The 20165-nt window shown below is 39.3% G+C and overlaps 2 protein-coding genes across 4 annotated transcripts in view; one reads left to right on the forward strand and one right to left on the reverse strand.

The window, feature by feature from the left end:
• The window catches only part of LOC309807339 (interferon-induced very large GTPase 1-like), a 31389-nt gene extending 30165 nt beyond the window's left edge, over positions 1-1224 (reverse strand). For both annotated transcript variants that reach the window (XM_082626797.1, XM_082626796.1), the window contains exon 1: positions 1096-1224. The gene's annotated coding sequence lies outside the window, so the exon portion shown is untranslated. The remainder of the gene's footprint in view (positions 1-1095) is intronic.
• The window catches only part of LOC309808696 (olfactory receptor 10A2-like), a 101390-nt gene that overhangs the window by 53632 nt on the left and 27593 nt on the right, over positions 1-20165 (forward strand). For both annotated transcript variants that reach the window (XR_014294774.1, XM_082629273.1), the window contains exon 2: positions 13473-13645. Coding sequence is in view for 1 of the 2 variants with exons in the window: in XM_082629273.1 (XP_082485399.1) it covers positions 13607-13645 (39 nt within the window). In the remaining variant the exon portion in view is untranslated. The remainder of the gene's footprint in view (positions 1-13472; positions 13646-20165) is intronic.

Consider the following 20165-nt stretch of genomic DNA (forward strand, 5'->3'; position numbering starts at 1 on the left):
TACATGAGCACTTCCCAGGACATTATGCTCCTAACCCAATTCAGGTTTCTCCTTATTTGTGAAGCCTTCCTTTATTCTTCCAGGTCGAGTTAGTTCCTCTCTTCTCTGTGCTTACCATAGCACCTGTTACTTACATGAATCATAATAACAAAGTTAAACTTTTCTTGAGTCCTTTACTCCTGGAAAGCAGTGATGGTTAAAAAAATCCATCCACCCTTTTGTGTTCTGAGAATTCGTTTACTGCAAAGAGCCACCTTTCCCCATATGACTTATATAAACTCATCTGTGTGTCCCTTTATTACTTATAGGGAGGCCAGACACAGATCACTGCCCCCCTTTTAAATTAACTTTATTTATTTATTTATTTATTTATTTATTTCTATACAGTAGGTCTTTGTTGGTTACCTATTTTAAATATAGCAGCAGACACAGACCCTTTAAATTCCATTCTTTGCCTCATAAAGGATTCACTGAGCTGTTTGTCCCCCTGATCAATTGGAAAGTGTTTGAAACTAAACATTAGTTAAAATTCTCTCCTTTTCAGTCCCCTTAACTTTGACCCACCCTCCTCCTGACCCTGCATACAACCTCTCCTTAATGATCCCTTCTAAGGATAAAATATTTCCTGATTATCCAACTCTCTCTGTACTGTGTTCTTCTTAGCCTGCTGACCCTTTCCTCTAAAAGAATATTCCTTTCTGCCTGGACTTCGAGATGCTTGAAGCTCTATGTTTGGATTATTTTCTCTCTTTCCCCTATTTAGTCTCTTTCCCCTAATAGTCTCTTTCCCCTATTGCAATAATCCTTTAAAATAGTCTCTTTTTACCTAAGTCTAGAATTATTTTTAGTTGACAATAAAAATTACCAAGTTGTTTGTCTGTTTGGATAATGTACTCCCTTTCCCCCAGATTTGGAGCTGTTTATTGGAACAATGAGAAAGCCAGGTTCCTATTTGTGTTCTTAGCATGCCTTAATCTGCCTGTGTCTCTGACTGTCCCTATGCCTGTTTCCATCAATTTCTGCTTTTATTTTAGTCTCTGAGTATGTCATTGTATCTCTTCGTCTGTCCCATTTCTGTCCTTTTCCTTCACCTACCTGTCTTCTTGAGGCCAAGCTCCTGTCTTCAGGTTGCTCCAGAGGTATTAGAGAGAAAGTAAAGCTGGTTCTTTCCCGGAGTCTGGTAGTTTGCTGACTGAAATCTTCAGCCTAGACTTCAGCTGCCTCTGTGGTAAAAGGGCCTTATTTTATCCTCCAAACAGGAAGTGAAAAACTGGTTTCATTTTCGTTTTTCTTTTCCCCCTTTAAAAAAAATCAGCTGATTTAAAGGAACCCTGCTTATTTATTTATTCATTAATTCATTTATTTGTTTATATTGTGATTCCTGGGTGTTAAAATAACTGCAAATGGAAGACTAATATTGGTATATGTGTGTGCATGCATGTGTGTATCAATGGTGGAATGGGGTGAGCACCAGATAAAGAACATGGGAGAAGCAGGATAGGGAAAGAATTTAGGAGAAGAGACATGGGCACATTCGAGTGTCTTCCTCAGGGAAGTTGCTTTAACTGCTTTACTGTTCTAGCTCTCAAGTCACCCAAGGACAAAGAAGAAGCATGCTCTCAGTGCTAATGGAACTTCTTAGGTTTTATTTCCTATAAAAGATCTCGCTAGAACTTGCTGGTTTTTTTTGTTTGTTTGTTTTGTTTTTTGTGGTTGATTTGAAAATTAACCATGTTTCCAACATTGTATTAGCTGATTTGGATGATTCAACACTACCGTGAGATAAATTCTTAACAGCATATTTTGTGTTTATGGTGAGAAAGAGAATTTTACAGTTGTCTATATTTTATATTAGAGCTTTTTAGTAATGTTAAAAATCTGACTGTTTTCTCTCACACCTAAATCCCATGTAAAGCATTTTGTTTCATTGATTATTATCTTACTCCATGATTTAATTCATTATAATTTTGTTTGTATATCAGTACCTCCTGCTCCAGTGTTCTTCTGTTTCAAGCTTTATACGTCTACACACGTCTTCTTGGAGGTGAACATCATACTAATTTTTCCCAGGTCCTCTGGAAATTCTACCCACATTGTTTCATATTTCCCCTTCCCACTCCCAGCACACCTGCGCATCTCCACTACATGGACCTATACTGAGCTCTTCTGCACTGTGCTCTCAGAGCAGTTATACCACTCTTAATGATGCTCCTATCATGTTGTGCTGCACTGTAGCTGTTGCTTGTTTATCTGATTCCTCCCATCCCCCAAACCTGAAACATCCCACCTCCCTGTGTTCGTCCCAGTTGTGGGGGATCTGTCTTCTTCATCATTATATCCCAGATGTAGTGCATGAAACATATAGAAGAACAAATGTGTGATGATTGAATAAGGAAATTATCATATCTGTCAGAGCTTGTTTCCTTAGTTATATGTGAGGATATTAATAGCTATTTCAGTGAGTTGACATGAGGCACAAAGAAGGTGTAAGGGCAGCTGGCATGGTGTCCTTCCAATACGACTTCACTTTTCCTACTTTTAGAATAGGAGTGTAGGTGTTCTCCAGTAAACAAGAGTTTAAATGTCAGTCATTAATTTGAGTCCGGGATCCAACAGTGACTAGCTATGTTTGCTTATGTCTTGAGTGTGGAGAGGGCGACCTAAGTAATGAGAAGCAGCCAGGTGGTGGAATGAATTTGTGCCAGTAGCACTACCCACCTCACATACATTAATGAGGATAAAATGAGATAGGTTAATCCCACCCAGTGCTTGGCCTGCAGCAGACATTCAAATATGAATTCTCTTTTCCCCAGCACATAATTTGTTTGAAGATCTAATCTGTCAGAACAAGAAACATCAAGTGGAGTGTCTTCAGCTGCAGTGCTCCTTCCAGTGTTTAATTTGATTAAGATTTCAGTAAATGTATAAATTAATGAAGGAATTAAAGCAATCCCGTAGAATCAAAATCAGATTCACAAACAGGTTCATTTCACCACACAGTTACCTCCTGTTCCTCCAGGTCAATCCCCAATACAGAGGACAGACTCTTGGTTTCATCTTTTTAGTTTTCTCTCAGTTCCAAGAAATGTTTGTTTTTAATGTGAACTTTGCTTAAATGGTTAGTGAATGTTTTTTGAAAGATGTTTTCTCCAGGCTTTCTTGTTTCTTTTTTTACTGCCAGTTTTTAACTTATGTTCTCTTTGAAAAATTCTAGCCTTATTCTGAATAAACTGAGGGAAAAGGAATTCACCCAGACCTCTGCAGTGATACTAGAGAGAGCCAGTAATCCACCCAGGGTTCCATCCAGGACTGGAACCAGAGTGAGGCAAGAGAGGAACCCAGGGTAGAATGGAAATTGAGAGTGAGAGAGTGCTTAAATTTTGTACTTTAGGTGCCTCACTTGCTTCACCCTAACTTCAGCCCTACTTTCAGCTTCGGCTAAAAATCCTGAGGAATGGGCCAGTCCATCTCTAATCCATTGATTACAGAGAGAAGGGCAGCTGAGATCACTGGGCCTCTCTTGCCTGGCATTTTACCCTGACCCTTTCCTTTTAGCTGGCTCATCTTTGGCTAAGAGAATACGTCTTTTGAGGGAGTCTTTTGAAATCTGGTGGGTGATACTTGCCAACGAAGAAAGGGGGTGGGGGGTATTTTTCCTCTTGCCCTCTTCTTTCTTTTGCCTAGTCAAATAATTAAAATGACATACGACAGATTAACAGTAGAAAATCAAATTTAATACATATATATGGAGGATTAACATAAGCATGAGAAATTTGAAAGACAGTAAGGCAAGATGAGGTACACTTATTTATCTTACAGGACTAAGGAGAAGGAGGTAGGGGTCTTGGATTTCAAAGGGAAGTAAGGTGATTCACAGGGCAATATAGAGATTTAACGTTTGTTAAACAAATGTTTGCTGGGCCATCTAGAGAGAATGGGATACAGAAGGACTTGGATCAAACTGGCCTTGCTAAGTTCCTCCCTGTCTACCACTCCTAGTTCATAACATACTGTAGTTATCTATAGTGTTATATAGTTATCTGTAGTGATATCTCCCTCCTGGAACAGTCTGTCTGCATTAAATTATCTTAGGCAGTTAGGTGGAAGTTTCAAGGTTCTTCCTGAGTCCTTTGGGCCTTGCTTGTCTTCAGCTGGAAATAATCTGCATGCCAGAGTGGCATGTCTTGGGGCAACCTTCACTGAATCCCATCAAAAGAGAGGAAGACAGGGAAGAAAAATCAGATAACCTAGGTGTTTTAGTAAAAACACAGTTTTCCTTTGTTTCAGTGCCAGATGCATGGAGGGTTTTCTCCACAGCAAGCAATTCTGCAGCACCAGCCCGCTGTCCTACAATTTAACTTGATTCTGACACTATGTGTCTTCCTAGATATACTGTTGGATCCGACAGTTTAAGGGCTCAGTCCCAGGAGACTGCCGCTGGCCTCAGATCCCAATTGCAAGTAGTAGGTCCCCAGGTTACCCTCAAATTCTGTCTGACTTGGCTACAAATCAGAAATTCCCTAGACCACCTCTTCAGGTTTGATGTATTTGCTAGAGCGGCTCATAGAACTCAGGGAACACTTACTTATGTTTACTAAAGGTCTGGGTGGGTTCTGAGTGCAGGAGATTCTGTCTCTGTGGAGTTGGGGTACATCACCCTCTTGGTATGTGGATGTGTTCACCAAACTGAAAACTCTCCAAACCCCATGCTATTGGGATTTTATGGAGGCTATCACACATAATATTGATCTATTGTTAATTTCATTTCCAACCCCTCTTCCTCTCTGGAGAATGGAGGGTGGACGCCTGAAAATATGAAACTTCTAATCATGGCTTTGTCTTTCTGGTGACCATCACCCATCCAGGAGCCCACCCAGAGTTGCCTCATTAGAACAAAATATACTTCTACCACTCTTACAACTTAGGAATTTATGAGTGAACCCTGTGTCAGGAACTGGGACAAAGATCAAGTATATACTTCTACTTATAAATCACTGTATCATACAGGGAGAGACACAGAGGCATCAGATCCTGCCTTCAGTGGACTTCTCTCCTTGTCTTCCAGGGCAGTGCCCAGCTGCAGCCAGTAGTGCTTTGCTTGCCAGACAAGGTAGAAAGGAAGAACATCCTCCTTTTCTCCTGTGAACCCTGAGATTTTCCCGCTTCTGCTGTCTGATCATACTTCCAATCTACTCACTTCAGAAAACGTGAATGTCTGAGAGAATATTCAGGTGACATTATCATTGCAGATGACAGGGATACAAAAATTTGGGCTGACTTGTCCAGTTAAGGGATAGCTGTTGACATTAGTCTCCTTGAAGTCATGTATTTATATGGAAAGTGGACTCAAACTCCATTGTCACCACTTTCTAACTATGCAACCTTGGGCCACTCATTTAATCTTTCAGTTTTTCAACTAAGCTGGACCCTATGAGGCCTTCCCAGGACAGAACTGCCTGCCCTCCCAAGTGCTCAACCTGCCTTGTTTGTAGAAAAGCTTTAGTCTCCCAGGAGTCCCCTGAGGAGGCCTGGCTCAAGAATTAATGATTGAAAGAATGTAAACTTGTAGTAACAAAAAAATAGCAGTTGGGCCAGGAGAACTGGTAACAATGCAAACAATAGGTCAGCCATATAGCAAAGTCACAATCTTTAGTTCCCTCCTGAAGTACATAGATAATGGTGTCTGATGCAACTTCCTGAGTTGTTTTGCAGATACTATAAAACACCCACCAGATTTAAGAAGTTAACTGCATGATGACTGTGAGCACGTGGCCCCCAGACCGACTGGAGTCTGAAGATTGACGATGTTAACCCCTGTGACACCACCCTGTTACCTCACCTTCAACCAATCTGAGAATTATGCACAAGCTGATCATGCACCTGTGATTCTCTCCCTCACCTTGCCTTAAAAAAAAGACTTTCCTGAAATCCATTGGGGAATTTGGACCTTTTGAGCATTAGCTGCTCATACTCCTTGTGTGGCCCTGAAATAAACACAGCACATTCCTTCACCACAACCTGATGTCAATAGATTGGCTTTACTGTACGAGTGCTAGTGGACTCAAGTTTAGTTCAGTAACATTTCATCTTACTACTTTTCATTGTATTGATGAAATGAGACAATTCTGGGCTTAACCTGAAGTAGGGGCTCAAAAAATTAATTCTCTCCATCTCTTCTTCCCATTCAAGTCCTGCTTAAAGGACCCTCCAGTGTAAACTCCATCTCAGCCTCAGAAGGGGATATTGAAACTGTTTATGCAAAACAGAAGATGGAATTCAAGGAAGCTTCCATCACCAAGCCAAGAGGAGAACCTCCTATGCCTTTCTAGACATTATGACATTTTTTATAATTGATGATATTGAATACTCTAGAATCCAGGATAAATATACACCAATATGAATCTAGAAGAGTAAATGTAGAGAATTTGTAGTGGATGGGGATTTAGGGTGGCCCCTATTTGAAGAACCTGAGGGATTTTCAGAATGGCCAGGTGGAATGCAAAGGGCAATCAAGTCAGAAGCTTAATTTGGAGGAGTGGCCACCATGGAAGTGGTAAGGATGCACTTAGGGTATAGCTGCCAGTAATATGGGAGCAGTTGTGGACTTTGCTCACTCTGAAAGGGATTCAACTGCATTTTGGTACCATTAGTGGATATTGAGAGCATTAGAAGAGATTACTAATTACTAACAGTACCCCTTGGGTTTGGGGTCATATTGAGGGGGAAGCAGATCCAGGATTTTTGTTAGTTTGGTCAAATAAAGACTTGGAGTTGATGTAACTTGGGATACCATTTTAGGGGAATATTTTTGAACCCTCAAACTGGTTATCCCAGACATCTTGTTTACATATCCAATTCAAGCAGGTCTTATTGGTTCTATCATCAAAATATATCCTGAATCAGGCCGCACACCATGTGTAGCACTAACCACCATCCTAATACAAGCTGCTATCATCTCTTTCCTGGATTGTTGCAGTAGTCTTCTAACTCATTCCCTTGTATTGTCATTGTCATTGTAGTCTACCCCATCTCTTTCAGTCTATTCTCCACACAGTTTGGAGAGAGACCCTTTTAAACTGAAAGCAAGATATCACTCCTCTGCTTAGAAATCTCCAGGAGCGTCCCATCTCACTCTTAGCAAAAGTAGCACTTCTTGCAATGTCCCACAAGGCCCTATATCAGTTTCCTCTCTGACCACTCTGTCCCTTGTTTTTTTGTGCTACAGCTATGCTGGCTTCCTTGTTGGTCTTCAGGCATGCTTCCATCTTGAGGCCTTTGCTCTTATTCTGTTTGAAGAAATTTATTTTTCCCAGTCATACCTTCACTTTCTTCAGAATTATGCTCATATTTCACTGTACCCAGAAAAGTCTTTCCTGATGACCCTATATTAAATCGCAATCCTTTATGGCCAGTACTCATTAACCTCTTTATTTTGCTATAATTTTTTCTTCTTAACACTTATCATCATCTAACATACTATTTATTTGCTTATTTATTTATTGTCTCTTTCCACTAGAATGTACGTTTTATAAAAATAAGGACTTTATCTTTTTCTTTGTTTTAACTCTTGAGTCACTACCTTTTAGAATAGTAGCTAGAAGAGAGAATGCAGCTCAATGATTTTTGAACATATCAAATCGTAATAGTTTCTTTATTTTACCAAAATTGGATCATATTATATACATCTATTTATAACTTACTTTGTTTATTTAATATGTTTTCATATTTTTTCTCTGTAGATGTACAAGGAGTTGCCTCATTTTTCTTAATTTCTGTATTAAATTCTGTTGAAAAGACAGACCACTTCTTAGCAAGCTCAAAGTAATGAACTTTTAAATGTTTTTCACGTTTTGTTTTTATGTGCAATTCTTTGACAAGTACTTTCCATAATTAGCTAGTATGTGTTTATATATTTACTTAGAATAAATTCCTAGAAGTAAAACTGTTAGGTCATGTCCTTTTTTCAGGCTTTTGATATACATTATGAAATTGTCCTCCAGTATACTAGTTTATATTTCTACCAGCAGTATATAGACTTTTCCATTTCCATACATGCTGGTTAACAGTGGCATAATTATTTATTTTAACTTCTGTTAACTTTTTATTTTGTTTCTTTTTAAGCTTATTTGGATATTAATGACATCTAAGATTTATTTATAGATTTATTTATATTTTTTATTTCAGCTGTTTGGTTATGCATTTTAATATTCTACCCATTATCCTATGATGTGTTTATTTTTTCATGTTTACTTATACATTTAAAAATAAACTACATATTAAGGATGGCAAACTTTTGTCTTTATTATATACAGCAAATATTTTTTCTTTTCTGTTGTATCTTTAAATGTAATTGTTTTTGTTTTGCTTTATTTTTGCTATGTAAAAGTTTTAAATTTATATGAAATCAGATCTGTTGATATTTTCCTTAATATTGTCTGGTTTTGGTTTTATTACAAGGTCTTTCTCACTGAAACAAGTATAAGTTACTCAAAATATTTGTCACTTCTATGGGATTTTTGTACATTTGGATTTTTATTTTATGTAAAGTATGTGTCATTATCTATCAAATATTTTTCTAAATGATATACCATTTTTTTCCACCCACATTTGTTGAACACCCCTCCTTTCTGTACTTACATGAAATGCTGACTTTATCTTATATCAAATTTCTGTTTTTGGTCTTTTTCATTGAATTCTTTGATCTTTTAACTTTTGCTTAATAGCATACCATTTTAGTTGCTTGTGCTTTATAAATAAGTGTAATATAGCACAAAATGTGAGCAATTTTCTCATCATTATTAATCTTTTAATTGTTATTTAATGGATATTCTTATAAAATTATCCTTTCAGGTGATCTTTATAATTATTTGGTCAAATTCTCTTATGAATTCTGAATATAGTTTTTAGTATCTTCTTCTAGCTAAAGATCCACCTGAAGGGAACTACTTAAGGTCTCTCTCTCTTTCTGCCTCTGACCTGACCTCATCTTTTTGATGACTTTATAAGTGGCTATGTGATCTTTTTAGTAATTTTTGTTTGTCTGTCTTTGCTTTGTCACTCCCACTAAGGATGCGATGCTCTTGTATTCATTTTTATTCTGCTTGCAGTTGGCAGAACTCTTGGATTATAATAGGTGGTCAGGAGATAATTTCTGAATGAACTGATGATTTTTCTCTCTGTCCTTCTCTAAACTGAAGTTTCTGCAGCTTTATGGGGGGATAATACCGTGCAGAAGTTTCACGAAGAGAAACAAATAGAATAACAAGCTTAGTGGGCCTAGCACAGGGCCCTACCAAACAGTTAAGCTTTGTTTTTTGTTTCCCTCTCCTTTGTTGTGGCATCATCATGGTAAGAAAAGAATGAGGATTTTTCAGCCAGATTTATTTAGCTTCATTATTTTTTTGTTTTGTTTTTGAAGGTGACTTTATTGAAGTATAATTCTTAAAATAACATTCACCAATTTTAAGTACATAATTGATGAGTCTTAATGAGTATATTCCATCATATAATCACCACTAGGATAACAATATAGAACACTTCCATCATTCACAATTTCCCTCTTACCCCTGTGCAGTGGATTACCTCTCCCAACCCAGAGCCCCAGGAGACTACTGATCTGCTTTTCATCCCCATAGTTGTGTTTGTTGTAGAATTTCATTTAAATTGAGTCATATAGTGCATATTTTATGGTGTCTGGCTTCTGTCATTTTGTTTTTGACATTATGGTTGCATTTAGCAGTGGTTTCTTTATCTAATCACCTGTTTGGTTTTTTGTTTGCTTGCTTGCTTGTTTATTACTGAGTATTCTATTGTAGGGATATACCACAATTTGTTTATCTATTAATTCTTGATAGCTGAAGGTTATTTCCAGTTTGAAGTTACTACAAAGAAGCTGCAATGGGCATTAGATTATAACTCTTCCTATGGATAATGTTTTCATTTCTATTGGTTAAATAACAGTAAATGGGAATGCTGTGTTTTGTTTTGTTTTGTTTTGTTTAACATCTTTATTGGAGTATAATTGCTGTACAGTGTTGTGTTAGTGTCTTCTGTACAACAAAGTGAATCAGCTATATGTATACATATATCCCTATATCCCCTCCCTCTTGAGCCTCCCTCCCACCCTCCCTATCTCACCCCCTAGGTCCTCACAAAGCTTCAAGCTGATCTCCCTGTGGTATGCAGCAGCTTCCCACTACCCATCTATTTTACATTTGGTAGTGTATATATGTCAGTGCTACTCTCTCACTTCATCCCTAGCTTCATTATTGAACCTCCCTGGTTCAATACTGTATGGGTTAATGCAGATATATCCCTCATTTTATGGTCTATATCTTAGTCTACACTCAAACCAGGTTGTAATCCTGAAGATCAAATCTGGGCAGACAGGATCCCTTTTCTTCTATTTGTAATTTGAACTTCTGTGACCCTCCAGAAGGAAGAGACCACGTAACTTGTTCTGTGCCTTTCAGGCTTTTCTTCGCTATCTTGTGCTTAATTGTGCTCCAAATTGTGAATATGTCTTTGCTGTCCCTCTGTGCTGGGAGGATGCAGGGGGTGGGACCAGACCAGATGTTGCCCTGCTTCTCATTGCCCCGAAATGAAACTTCAGCGTGGCTTTGCAAGTAAAGTTTGTTTGTCTCAATCATTTAAATCATTTAATGGAGAAAATATCCATAGATTCAAAAACAGTCTTACACAAATGTTCACATTTATTACTTGGCTTCTTCCTTGTTAATCATTGCAGAATTTCTGTTTCATTCCTCAGTACCCAGAAATGAGCCGACTTTTACTGTCAGTAGGGATTTTGGCTACAGCGGAAAACATTTGTCTAAAATGTGGCTTTAAGTGAATAGATATTGTACTCTTTTCTTTACTTCATAATTGAAAAACCCCAGGACATCTCTGAGAAGGAAACAAACTTTCAAACATTGATCCAGTGACAGATGCCTTTCAACCAAGTTAGAGTTTGGAAAGATAAAGGCTCTAGCATTTGAAAAAGTTGAAGTTGACCTGTTTTTCTAAGTATAAAGTATAGAAATTGTGATATTTGAGTCACCAAGTAGTCTACTCATTTCCCATTTGTAGTATCTGGTGATGTTAGAAGGCTGCAGCAATGAGCTGTCTCCTGATTAGGTTCCCTGGATTTTCACCTGTCTCTCTTTCTCTATCTTCCCTCCACTCCACCTGCAGGGCACTGGGGGTTAGAAGATTGTGGTGGGTAGGAGATAGAATTCACATCGTGGAATTCCTGGCTCCAGGCTTTCTGAGCAGGGGAGCATGTTCTTCATTGTATGGGTTGTCTTGAGTTTCTGACTCAGTTGATTCTCTTGTGTATGTTTGTGTGGGGGTGAATCTGCTCATCTTCTGTGAGCAGCTCAGGCGGTGGCTTACCCTGGCCTGCTCTATCCACTATCAGTCTTGCATCCATTTTCAAAGTCTCCCATCCCCTCACAAGACCCTCTTCTGTTCTCATCATTATATTTACATTAAAAAGGTTTCTGTGTTTGTTACTATCATTTTAGCAGAGTCTCTGAAGGGAAAGGGAATAAATATGTGAGTTCAGTCTGTCATCTTTCCTTGGAACCTTATTGGCTATTAAACTGGGTAATATCAGGAATTCCCTGGTGGTCCAGTGATGAGGTCTTGGCACGTCCACTGCTGAGGGCAGAGGTTCAATCCCTGGTTGGGGAAGTAAGGGAAGTAAGATCCCGTAGGCCGCACAGTGTGGCCAAAAAATTTAAAAAATATATATACACACACACACAGGCTAACGACTCTCTCTTTTTCAAAAATCTCTTCATCTGCCACCTCGTATACCTTCACCTATCACTCTGCCTTCATCCTTGGCTTCTCAGAAACTTTGTGAAAGAAATCTATGCTCATTCTCTTTACTTTCTCACATTCTACTCTCTCCTACCCGCTCCTGCTTCTGGCCAGGCTGGCAAAGGTGTGCTGGTCAGGGTCTTTCATGTTAGTGAAGCCAAACCCAGAACCCATCACGTGATGGGTAAGAACCACAGAGAAAATCTGGCTTCCATTGATGGCATTGCAGAAGTTTCTTGTGATGTGCACTGCCCAGCCATTGCCAGAAACATCTAGGGTTTCCAGGACCATGTTTCTGAATGGGTTCAGACACTTCCCCCAGTCCATTGAGACCCTGTTCTACAGGTTTTTAACAGCAAGGCTTAAAAAGGAGAGTGCTTTTCCTTGGAGGGGTTTGAGCTCGTGCTCACAAACAGTGGTTATTTGGTTGAGGGAAAGATCGATGGCCTTCAGGGAATTCAGTTCCCGGAATGAAGGATGAAGGGAAAGACTCTGCATCTGATTTTTGGGTAGGTCCAAGTGAGCCAAAGACCCCACATTTCTGAAATAACCATCTTTTAATACAGCACTGGAGAGACCACAGTAAAACAGTCGAAGTTCGGAGAGATGGGACAGTTCCTAAAAAGCATCTGGGTGCAAGAAGTCTATCTGACTTTTGCCCAGGTCCAAGATTCTGAGATTGGGTAGATCTGCTGTGTCAGTGTACTTAAACAGCTCTGGATAAGGCCGTCAGTAGCTTCCATATTGCTCAAGAGGCAGGTTTTGTTTGTTTGTTTGTTTTGTTTTAGTGTTCTCCTTACCCTTAGGAGGTGTTAAAGTTCAACTGAGTAAATTTTAAAGATCTCTTTGGCTTTATTCAATGATTCATGTGTGGGTCAGAGTCTAATCTAGTAGATAGAAGAGATCTCTGAAGAGCTATACAGTGAAGTAATTTTATAGACAGTGGGGAAAAGGAACAAGGAAGCCGTACTAGGCAAAAAGGCAGATTGGTTATTTGCTTATAGGAATGTCAAAGATTTATCAGGCGGATTACCTAACCAATGCTGATCAGGCAATTCCTGATTGACTGGTATCAGACTCATTTCTGGGAAAGCCAAAACTATAATTAAGTCTGAGCTTAGTGATGTGAGGTCAGCATGAGTGACTCAATTTTGGGCCTGTTATCTTGTTTTTAACAGAGTGTGTGACAATATTCCTGTTTCTTGAAACCACCATTGACTTTCATGACACAGCACTTTTCTTGTTTACCCCTTTGCGAATCTGGCTGCACTTCTCTTCTGCTGGCTTTGCAAGCTCATCGCACTCTGTAGAGACATGCACTACTGTATTTCTTTATGGCCTCATTGTAAACCCTTCCTTATCTACTCTGTACTCTCACTCTAAATGACCCCTTATCTTCACTGGTCAACCATATGCAAATTGTTTTCTTAGTTATCTGTCAAGCGTTGTATCAGAGTTCTATCCAAGGGATTTACTACAGGGTTGTGATCTCATGCAATAAAATGACTGTTGCCTCTGTGATTAGTGCTAAGCCTGAAGTCATCAGGACAGGCACTTGGGGAGGTAAGATGAACATGACATGGGGGAGGATAATGGTAAACTGGAATCCATGAGGATGAGCTGAAGACTGTTTTGATCTCTTACAGCCTCCAGTCATCCAATCACCTAACTGATAATTCGGGTGATCTGCAAAAGAAGCTGGTGCCCTTTATCACAATATTAAACTCCTACCTAGCCCACATGTCGGAGAAGATGAAAGAGGGAAGCTGGATGGGAGCTGATGGAGGTGTCGCCTGAACCACTGCCCCACATCTACGAGGTAAGTCAGTGACAACATCTGTGAGCTGCAATAGTGTCCCTAATCAACTTTCTACATGGAATACAAAGAATATAGCTGCTTCACCTCTGCCTTCTAAATCTCACACAGAATATCTCTGTGGTCTACACTAACCTTGAACTACAAAGGGAAGGAAGTTCTAGAAAATGCAGTTTCAATTTAACTAAGTAGACACAGGACAACTCCGCTACAAGTCTTGAGTTCCAGGCCCATAAAACTAGGGTGACCACATAGTTTGCTTTTAAAATGGGGCACTTTAGAGAGTGAAACATGATGGGGCAAATGCTACAATCCTCACAACAATCCAGGCCATCTATTTCAGAATATATACTCTAAACCTGCAAATCATCTACTCTGGAGTGGACCTCTCAAAGTATTTCCTCTAAGTGCAGTTTCTGACGCTAGTCATCTTTACTCTTATTTGCTGTAATCCTATCATCATGCTAAGTTGTATTAAAGAGACACATTTCTATGGCAACCAAAATTTTTTCCCTGGCCTTTACAGTCTCCTGCCATGATGGTCTCTCTAATAATGCAGTCTAAATATATTGTTTTCCTATTTTCCTGTTTTCCATTTACTTCCACTTTTTCCCCCCATGGAATCTTCTCAGTTTAAGTGAGTTTCAAACTTTGGCTTCTTTGTCTTTGTTTTTAAATCGGTATATGGGCTTTGTGTATGTACTAATGGCCTTGTAGTTTAATTTGGGGGGGCACCATAATTTCAGGAGTTTGTCTAAATTACATCAATTCATTTGGTGATTAAAAGCCTATTTGTTTTCAAATTCACATTTGAAAGCTTTTCATTTCTTTTTTTTTTTTTTTTTTTTTTTGCGGTACGTGGGCCTCTGACTGTTGTGGCCTCTCCCGTTGCGGAGCACAGGCTCCAGACGTGCAGGCCCAGCGGCCATGGCTTACGGGCCCAGCCGCTCCGCGGCATGTGGGATCTTCCCGGACCGGGGCACGAACCCGTGTCCCCTGCATCGGCAGGCAGACTCTCAACCACTGCGCCACCAGGGAAGCCCTTTCATTACTTTTTGATCTCAGAGAAGCATCCTGCCTAAAATATTTTTCAGAACAGAGATAGAGGATTGGAAATTCCCGGGTTCAGTGGATCTTTTCCTTTGCTAAACAAGATTGTCCTCTCTCTTCAAAACGTTCTCCTTGATGAGTCAATATTCCATCATTCTCAGGAAAATGGGAGAAATTTAAAAAAGGAATTAAAAGCCAGATAGGAAAGCAAAGATTCATGGCTGAATGCTAGAAAATTTATCTCAAATGACTGCTTTATGTTTATAGCGATCATTTAAGAAATATGGATACCTAAAAACTTGGAGGAAAAATCCAAGAGGAGGAAACCAGATCAGGAGCAGACTAATGTAAGATGAGCAATGGTCTGAAGTAGAACACAGTTGAATCTGTATTCCATGCATGGAGTCAACACACACAGGAAAATAACCAAGAAGTGACCTTTTCAACAGTATGATTCAAAGACATGTTTGGCATAAGAGGAAGTCATGTCTTTGAATAACATTGAGAAGTAGCCACTTTAAACTGTCACAAATAAGTATCATTACTAGCTTTCTTGGGAAGTATAAATTATTGAAATGATAAATATTTCTTAATTAAAAATATAACTTGAAGCAATAGTTTTCCTGCAGACTAGATCCTGGAGTAACTGTTTCTTCTAGGAGTGGTCAGATTTACCAAGTATTGAAGAAAAACTTTCTGTCCTCTTGACTTCAATGCTTCCACCTGCATTGGAGAAGTGGAGAAGGAGCCCCAGAGCTCTGTGTTATCTTGGCAGATCCCTTTACTTCTCAGTAATTTCCCAAACTCACAGCTCTGCTGTCACTCTCTGCCTTGAGCCTAAACAGTTAACCCCAGATTTACGGGTTGAATTGTGGCCCCTAAAAGATACGTTAATAAATCCTCCCCCGCCCCACTTGCTCAGAAGGTGACCTTATTTGGAAATAGGGTGATTACAGATGTAATTAGTTAAGATGAGGTCATATTGGAGTAGGGTGGCCCTTAATCCAATATAACTGGTATCCCTGTCAGAAGAGGAGAAAGAGACACACAGGCAGAATACCATGTGATGATGGAGGCAGAGATTGAGGTGCTGTAACTGCAAGTCCGGGAATGCCAAAGGTTGCCAGCAAATCACCAAAAAAATTGAAGAGGCAAAGGAAGATTCTTCCCTACCAGTTTCAGATAAAGGATGGTTCTGCTGACACCTTGATTTTGAACTTCTAGCCTCCAGAAACTTGAGACAATGAATTTCTGTTGTTTTAAGCCAACCAGTCTGTGGTACTTTGTTCCTGTAGCCCTAGGCAACTAATATACACGGTATGTGCTTATGTCCTTCATCTCTATGCTTGATACAAGAAACCCACGGCGTACAGTTCAGCATATACCTCTGCATGTTAAATTCTCATATGATTTAAACAGCCTCCTTTTGACTATATCTCATGCCCCTGTCTAAATCTGAAATCTTTTTCTTGTGTCCTGTGGAACATGAGGTCAGACAGCAAAACGAAACCAGACTTTCCTGTAAAGTCAAAGCTTCCTGTACTAACATCTCAAATACATCTGGCACATTCCCTTCTAAGGAATTTTAAACTTGCTGTTATCTTCATTCAGAATGCTCTTCTCTCAGATAACTGAATGACTCCCTCTTTCAATTCCTTTAGGTCTTTAATTCAATATAACTTTCTCAGAAAGGCCTTTCTAATCACTTTATGTGAAGTTGCCATCCTATGCTTGCTATTCCCTTTCTATTTCTCTTCCCTGATGTATTTTTTTGAAGTATAGTTGATTTACAATATTATATTAGTTTCAGGTGTACAATACAGTGATTCAATATTTTTATAGATTATACTCAATTTAAACTTATTACAAAACAACGGCCATATTTCCCTCTGCTGTACAATATATCCTTTTTGCTTATTTATCTTATACATAGTAGTTTGTATCTCTTAATCCCTTTTCATCCCTGATGTGTTTTTTACCTTAGCACTTTTCACCATAAAATGTAATTTATAATTTATTTTGTTTGGAAGGAAAAATTCTACAGGGTGTTGTATAAAATTGATATAAACACCTAATAATAACTTAAATGAACTATTAAAAAGTGCTGACCTGAAACAAATAGACTGCAAGATATTTCTCCAACAAAGATGGGTTTATTCAGGATCAGCAGAGAACTGCAGTTTGGGGTCTGCATCTTTGGCAAGCCACATGCAAGTCCCCACACAGTAAGGGAAGGAGAATACTTTTACAGAAGGAGCAAGGAAGTTGGGAAGGCCATAGTAAACAAAGAGTCCATGGCTTTTCATGTTTGAGTCCTTGACAGGAACAAAGAGGAATCTTCCTTCTTCCTGTTGGACTCTGCTATTGTCCCAGAGTGTGAGAGCTTCCTCTTTGCTGTCCTGACTCTATTTAATTGAGGTTGCTGTTTATTATTTTTTTTACACTTTTCCCCTTTTTATCAAGATTTTTCTCTGAAAGCATTGCTGATCGAGTCAGGTTTTCCAATTTCAGTGGCTTTTCTGCCCATCTGTGCCAGGAAGCACCTTTCTTCCTGTAAGTGCTGTGAGTGTAGGGTCTCACATTGGAGGGAAAGTGCACAGATTGGAAACCTTTGGAGTCACATCTGAGTAACGAGGGGTAAGAGGGAGAACTCTCAGGCACTTTTTATCTGAAGCCCATATGTTATCAAGATCATAGACATTGGAGGTCATCTGAAGTTTTACATCATCATCAAAGGTTTGGTGACAAACTTCCAACAAACCTAATCTGGATATTTTGGGAAAACTGTATCATCCAATGTCATCTGATTCAGTTCTGTGAAGTCTTTACTTTCAGGTCACCAGATGATGTGCTGTCCAATCAGGATTTGATGCTTTCTTTACATATGTCATGTGAATCCAAGAGTCTGTCTATTCCTTGGGGTTTGGTGACACAGGATTGGTTAGCAGTGCCTGAAAGAGACCTCTCCAACTAGGTTGAGGAGACCTCTTCTGGAGGTATCTTTTCCAAAAGATGAAATCTCCAGGTTGCAAGCTTTGATGCTTAAGATCTTTGTCTCTTGAGAGTGCACTATGAAATGATTGATGTACCAAAATATGGTTATTTTTAATAGAAGCAATTAGGCCTTTGCAGTATCAGAGTATCTCTCCTTTTATCAGTTTTGGATCAAAAGAAGCAGGAGCCAAGTGCATTGGGCATCCTGTGACTCTCTCAAAGGGTGAGAGCTTATGAGTTCCAAAAAGGGTAGATCTGAAATGTAGAAGGACCAACAGCAATGATATTGGCCAAGGTATTTGGAGGGCCTATACAAATTTTGCAAATTGAATCTCAATAATGCTGTTAGTATGTTTGACTAAACCAGAGCATTGAGGGTGATAAGCAAAGTGAATATGTTGTAAAACCAGCATAGTTGTTGAAGTATCTGGCCAGTAAAATGGGTTTCTTGGTCATTATTAAGTTTGAGAGGAGTTTCCTAGGTAGGGATTATCTTTTCCAGAAGGACTTTGGCCAGAGAAAAGGCCTTTCTGCAAGGGGAGGCTTCAGTCTAGTCTGAAGATATACAGATCATGACTAAAACATATTTATACCCATTAGACAGAGGAAGTTGTATGAAATATATTGACCAGACCTCAAACAATCCATTAGGCAGTTTAAATTGTTTAGAAACAGTACAAACAGGCTTCCTTGCATTGCCCTTTGGGCAAGTGGAACAAGTGAGGTAGGCACTCTTTGCAACCTTGTTACTCTTTCCCACCAATATTGATTCATGAATGCCATCATTTTGTCAGTGGACCAACAGTGGTGAGGAATGGGCATTTTAGAGTCTCCAGGAGGACTGGTGTTACTGAACCAAACTTGGGTCTGCTTGCCCATGCACAGTAAACTCGATATACTGACACCTGGCTGTGGTGAAGAGAAGTGAAGCATTTATTGCAAGGCCAAGCAAGGAGTATGGGCAGCTAATGCTCAAAAGACCAGAACTCCCCAATGGATTTAAGGGAAGGGTTTTTAAAGACAGGGTGAGTGAGAGTGTTGCAGGGTGCCTGATCAGCTTGTGGACTTTCTTCTGATTGGTTGGTGGTGAGGTAATTGGGAGTCAACATCATCAACCTTATGGTACCAACTGTTCTGGGTCTGCGTGCTTGTGGTCAGCATGCAGTTAACTTCTTCTACCTGGTCATGGTTTTAGTATCTGAAAAACAGCTCAAGATATGGCTCAGATACTATATATAGCCTTTGAGAGGGACTAAAGTCCTTGACTTTGTTGCATGGCTAAACTATTATTGTTTTGTCTTGCTTGACTGTTTCCCTTCGTTTCTGTATTTTCTCAGTTCTCTGATTAAATTTACTCTTTGGAACTTGGGCAAGGCCTAGGAGGCTAAAGTTTTTTTACAAACAAGTGACAGGGGACATGGCAGGGTCCTGCTCAGCTACACTGGGTTTTTACTTAGTCCAAAGTGGAACTTTCTCTTGTTATCAAATCAATAAGAAGAAGAAATGGGACCGTGGCTTCACAGTCACCTTCAGTTGAAACTGTCTAATCTCAAATCAGAACAAAGTACCAAATGAGTACTGACATAGAGAGCAAGGCCTTAATGGAAATGTTAAACCTCAACATAAATCCTGAACAATGCCTTGAGAGCTTCAAATGCAAAGAGGGCATGAGCTCAGATGCAGGAGAAAGAAATACCTTCAAACTCCAGGGTCAATGAGAAAAGCAGTGAGCCTATGGGGTCAATTGTGGCTATGGCACCTGTTTACTCACCATCTCCACAGCCTTCAGGGATCTTCTCTGGTCCTTATACGAGCCACCAAAATGTTGACCTAAAATAAATAAACGGCCAGATATTTCTCCAGCAAAGATGGGCTTATTCAGGATTAGCAGAGAATGGCAATTTGAGATTTGCAACTATGGCAAGCCATGTGCATCTCCCCACACAGCAAGGGAAGGAGAATGCTTTTACAGAGGGAGGAAAGAAGTTGGGAGTGCTATAGTAAACAAAGAGTCCATGGCTTTGTATTTAATTTTTGACAGTTTGATTAATATGTGTCTTGGCGTGTTTCTCCTTGGGTTTATCCTGTATGGGACTCTCTGTGCTTCCTGGACTTGATTAACTATTTCCTTTCCCATATTAGGGAAGTTTTCAACTATAATCTCTTCAAATATTTTCTCAGTCCCTTTCTTTTTCTCTTCTTCTTCTGGAACCCCTATAATTCGCATGTAGGTGCGTTTAATGTTGTCCCAGAGGTCTCTGAGACTGTCCTCACTTCTTTTCATTCTTTTTTCTTTCTTCTGCTCTGCAGTAGTTATTTCCACTATTTTATCTTCCACGTCACTTATCCGTTCTTCTGCCTCAGTTATTCTGCTATTGATCCCGTCTAGAGTATTTTTAATTTCATTTATTGTGTTTCTAATCGTTGCTTGATTCATCTTTAGTTCTTCTAGGTCCTTGTTAACTGTTTCTTGCATTTT

This window comes from Mesoplodon mirus (assembly GCF_964341445.2).
Source record: "Mesoplodon mirus genome assembly, chromosome: 7".
Taxonomy (NCBI): Eukaryota; Metazoa; Chordata; class Mammalia; order Artiodactyla; family Ziphiidae; genus Mesoplodon; species Mesoplodon mirus.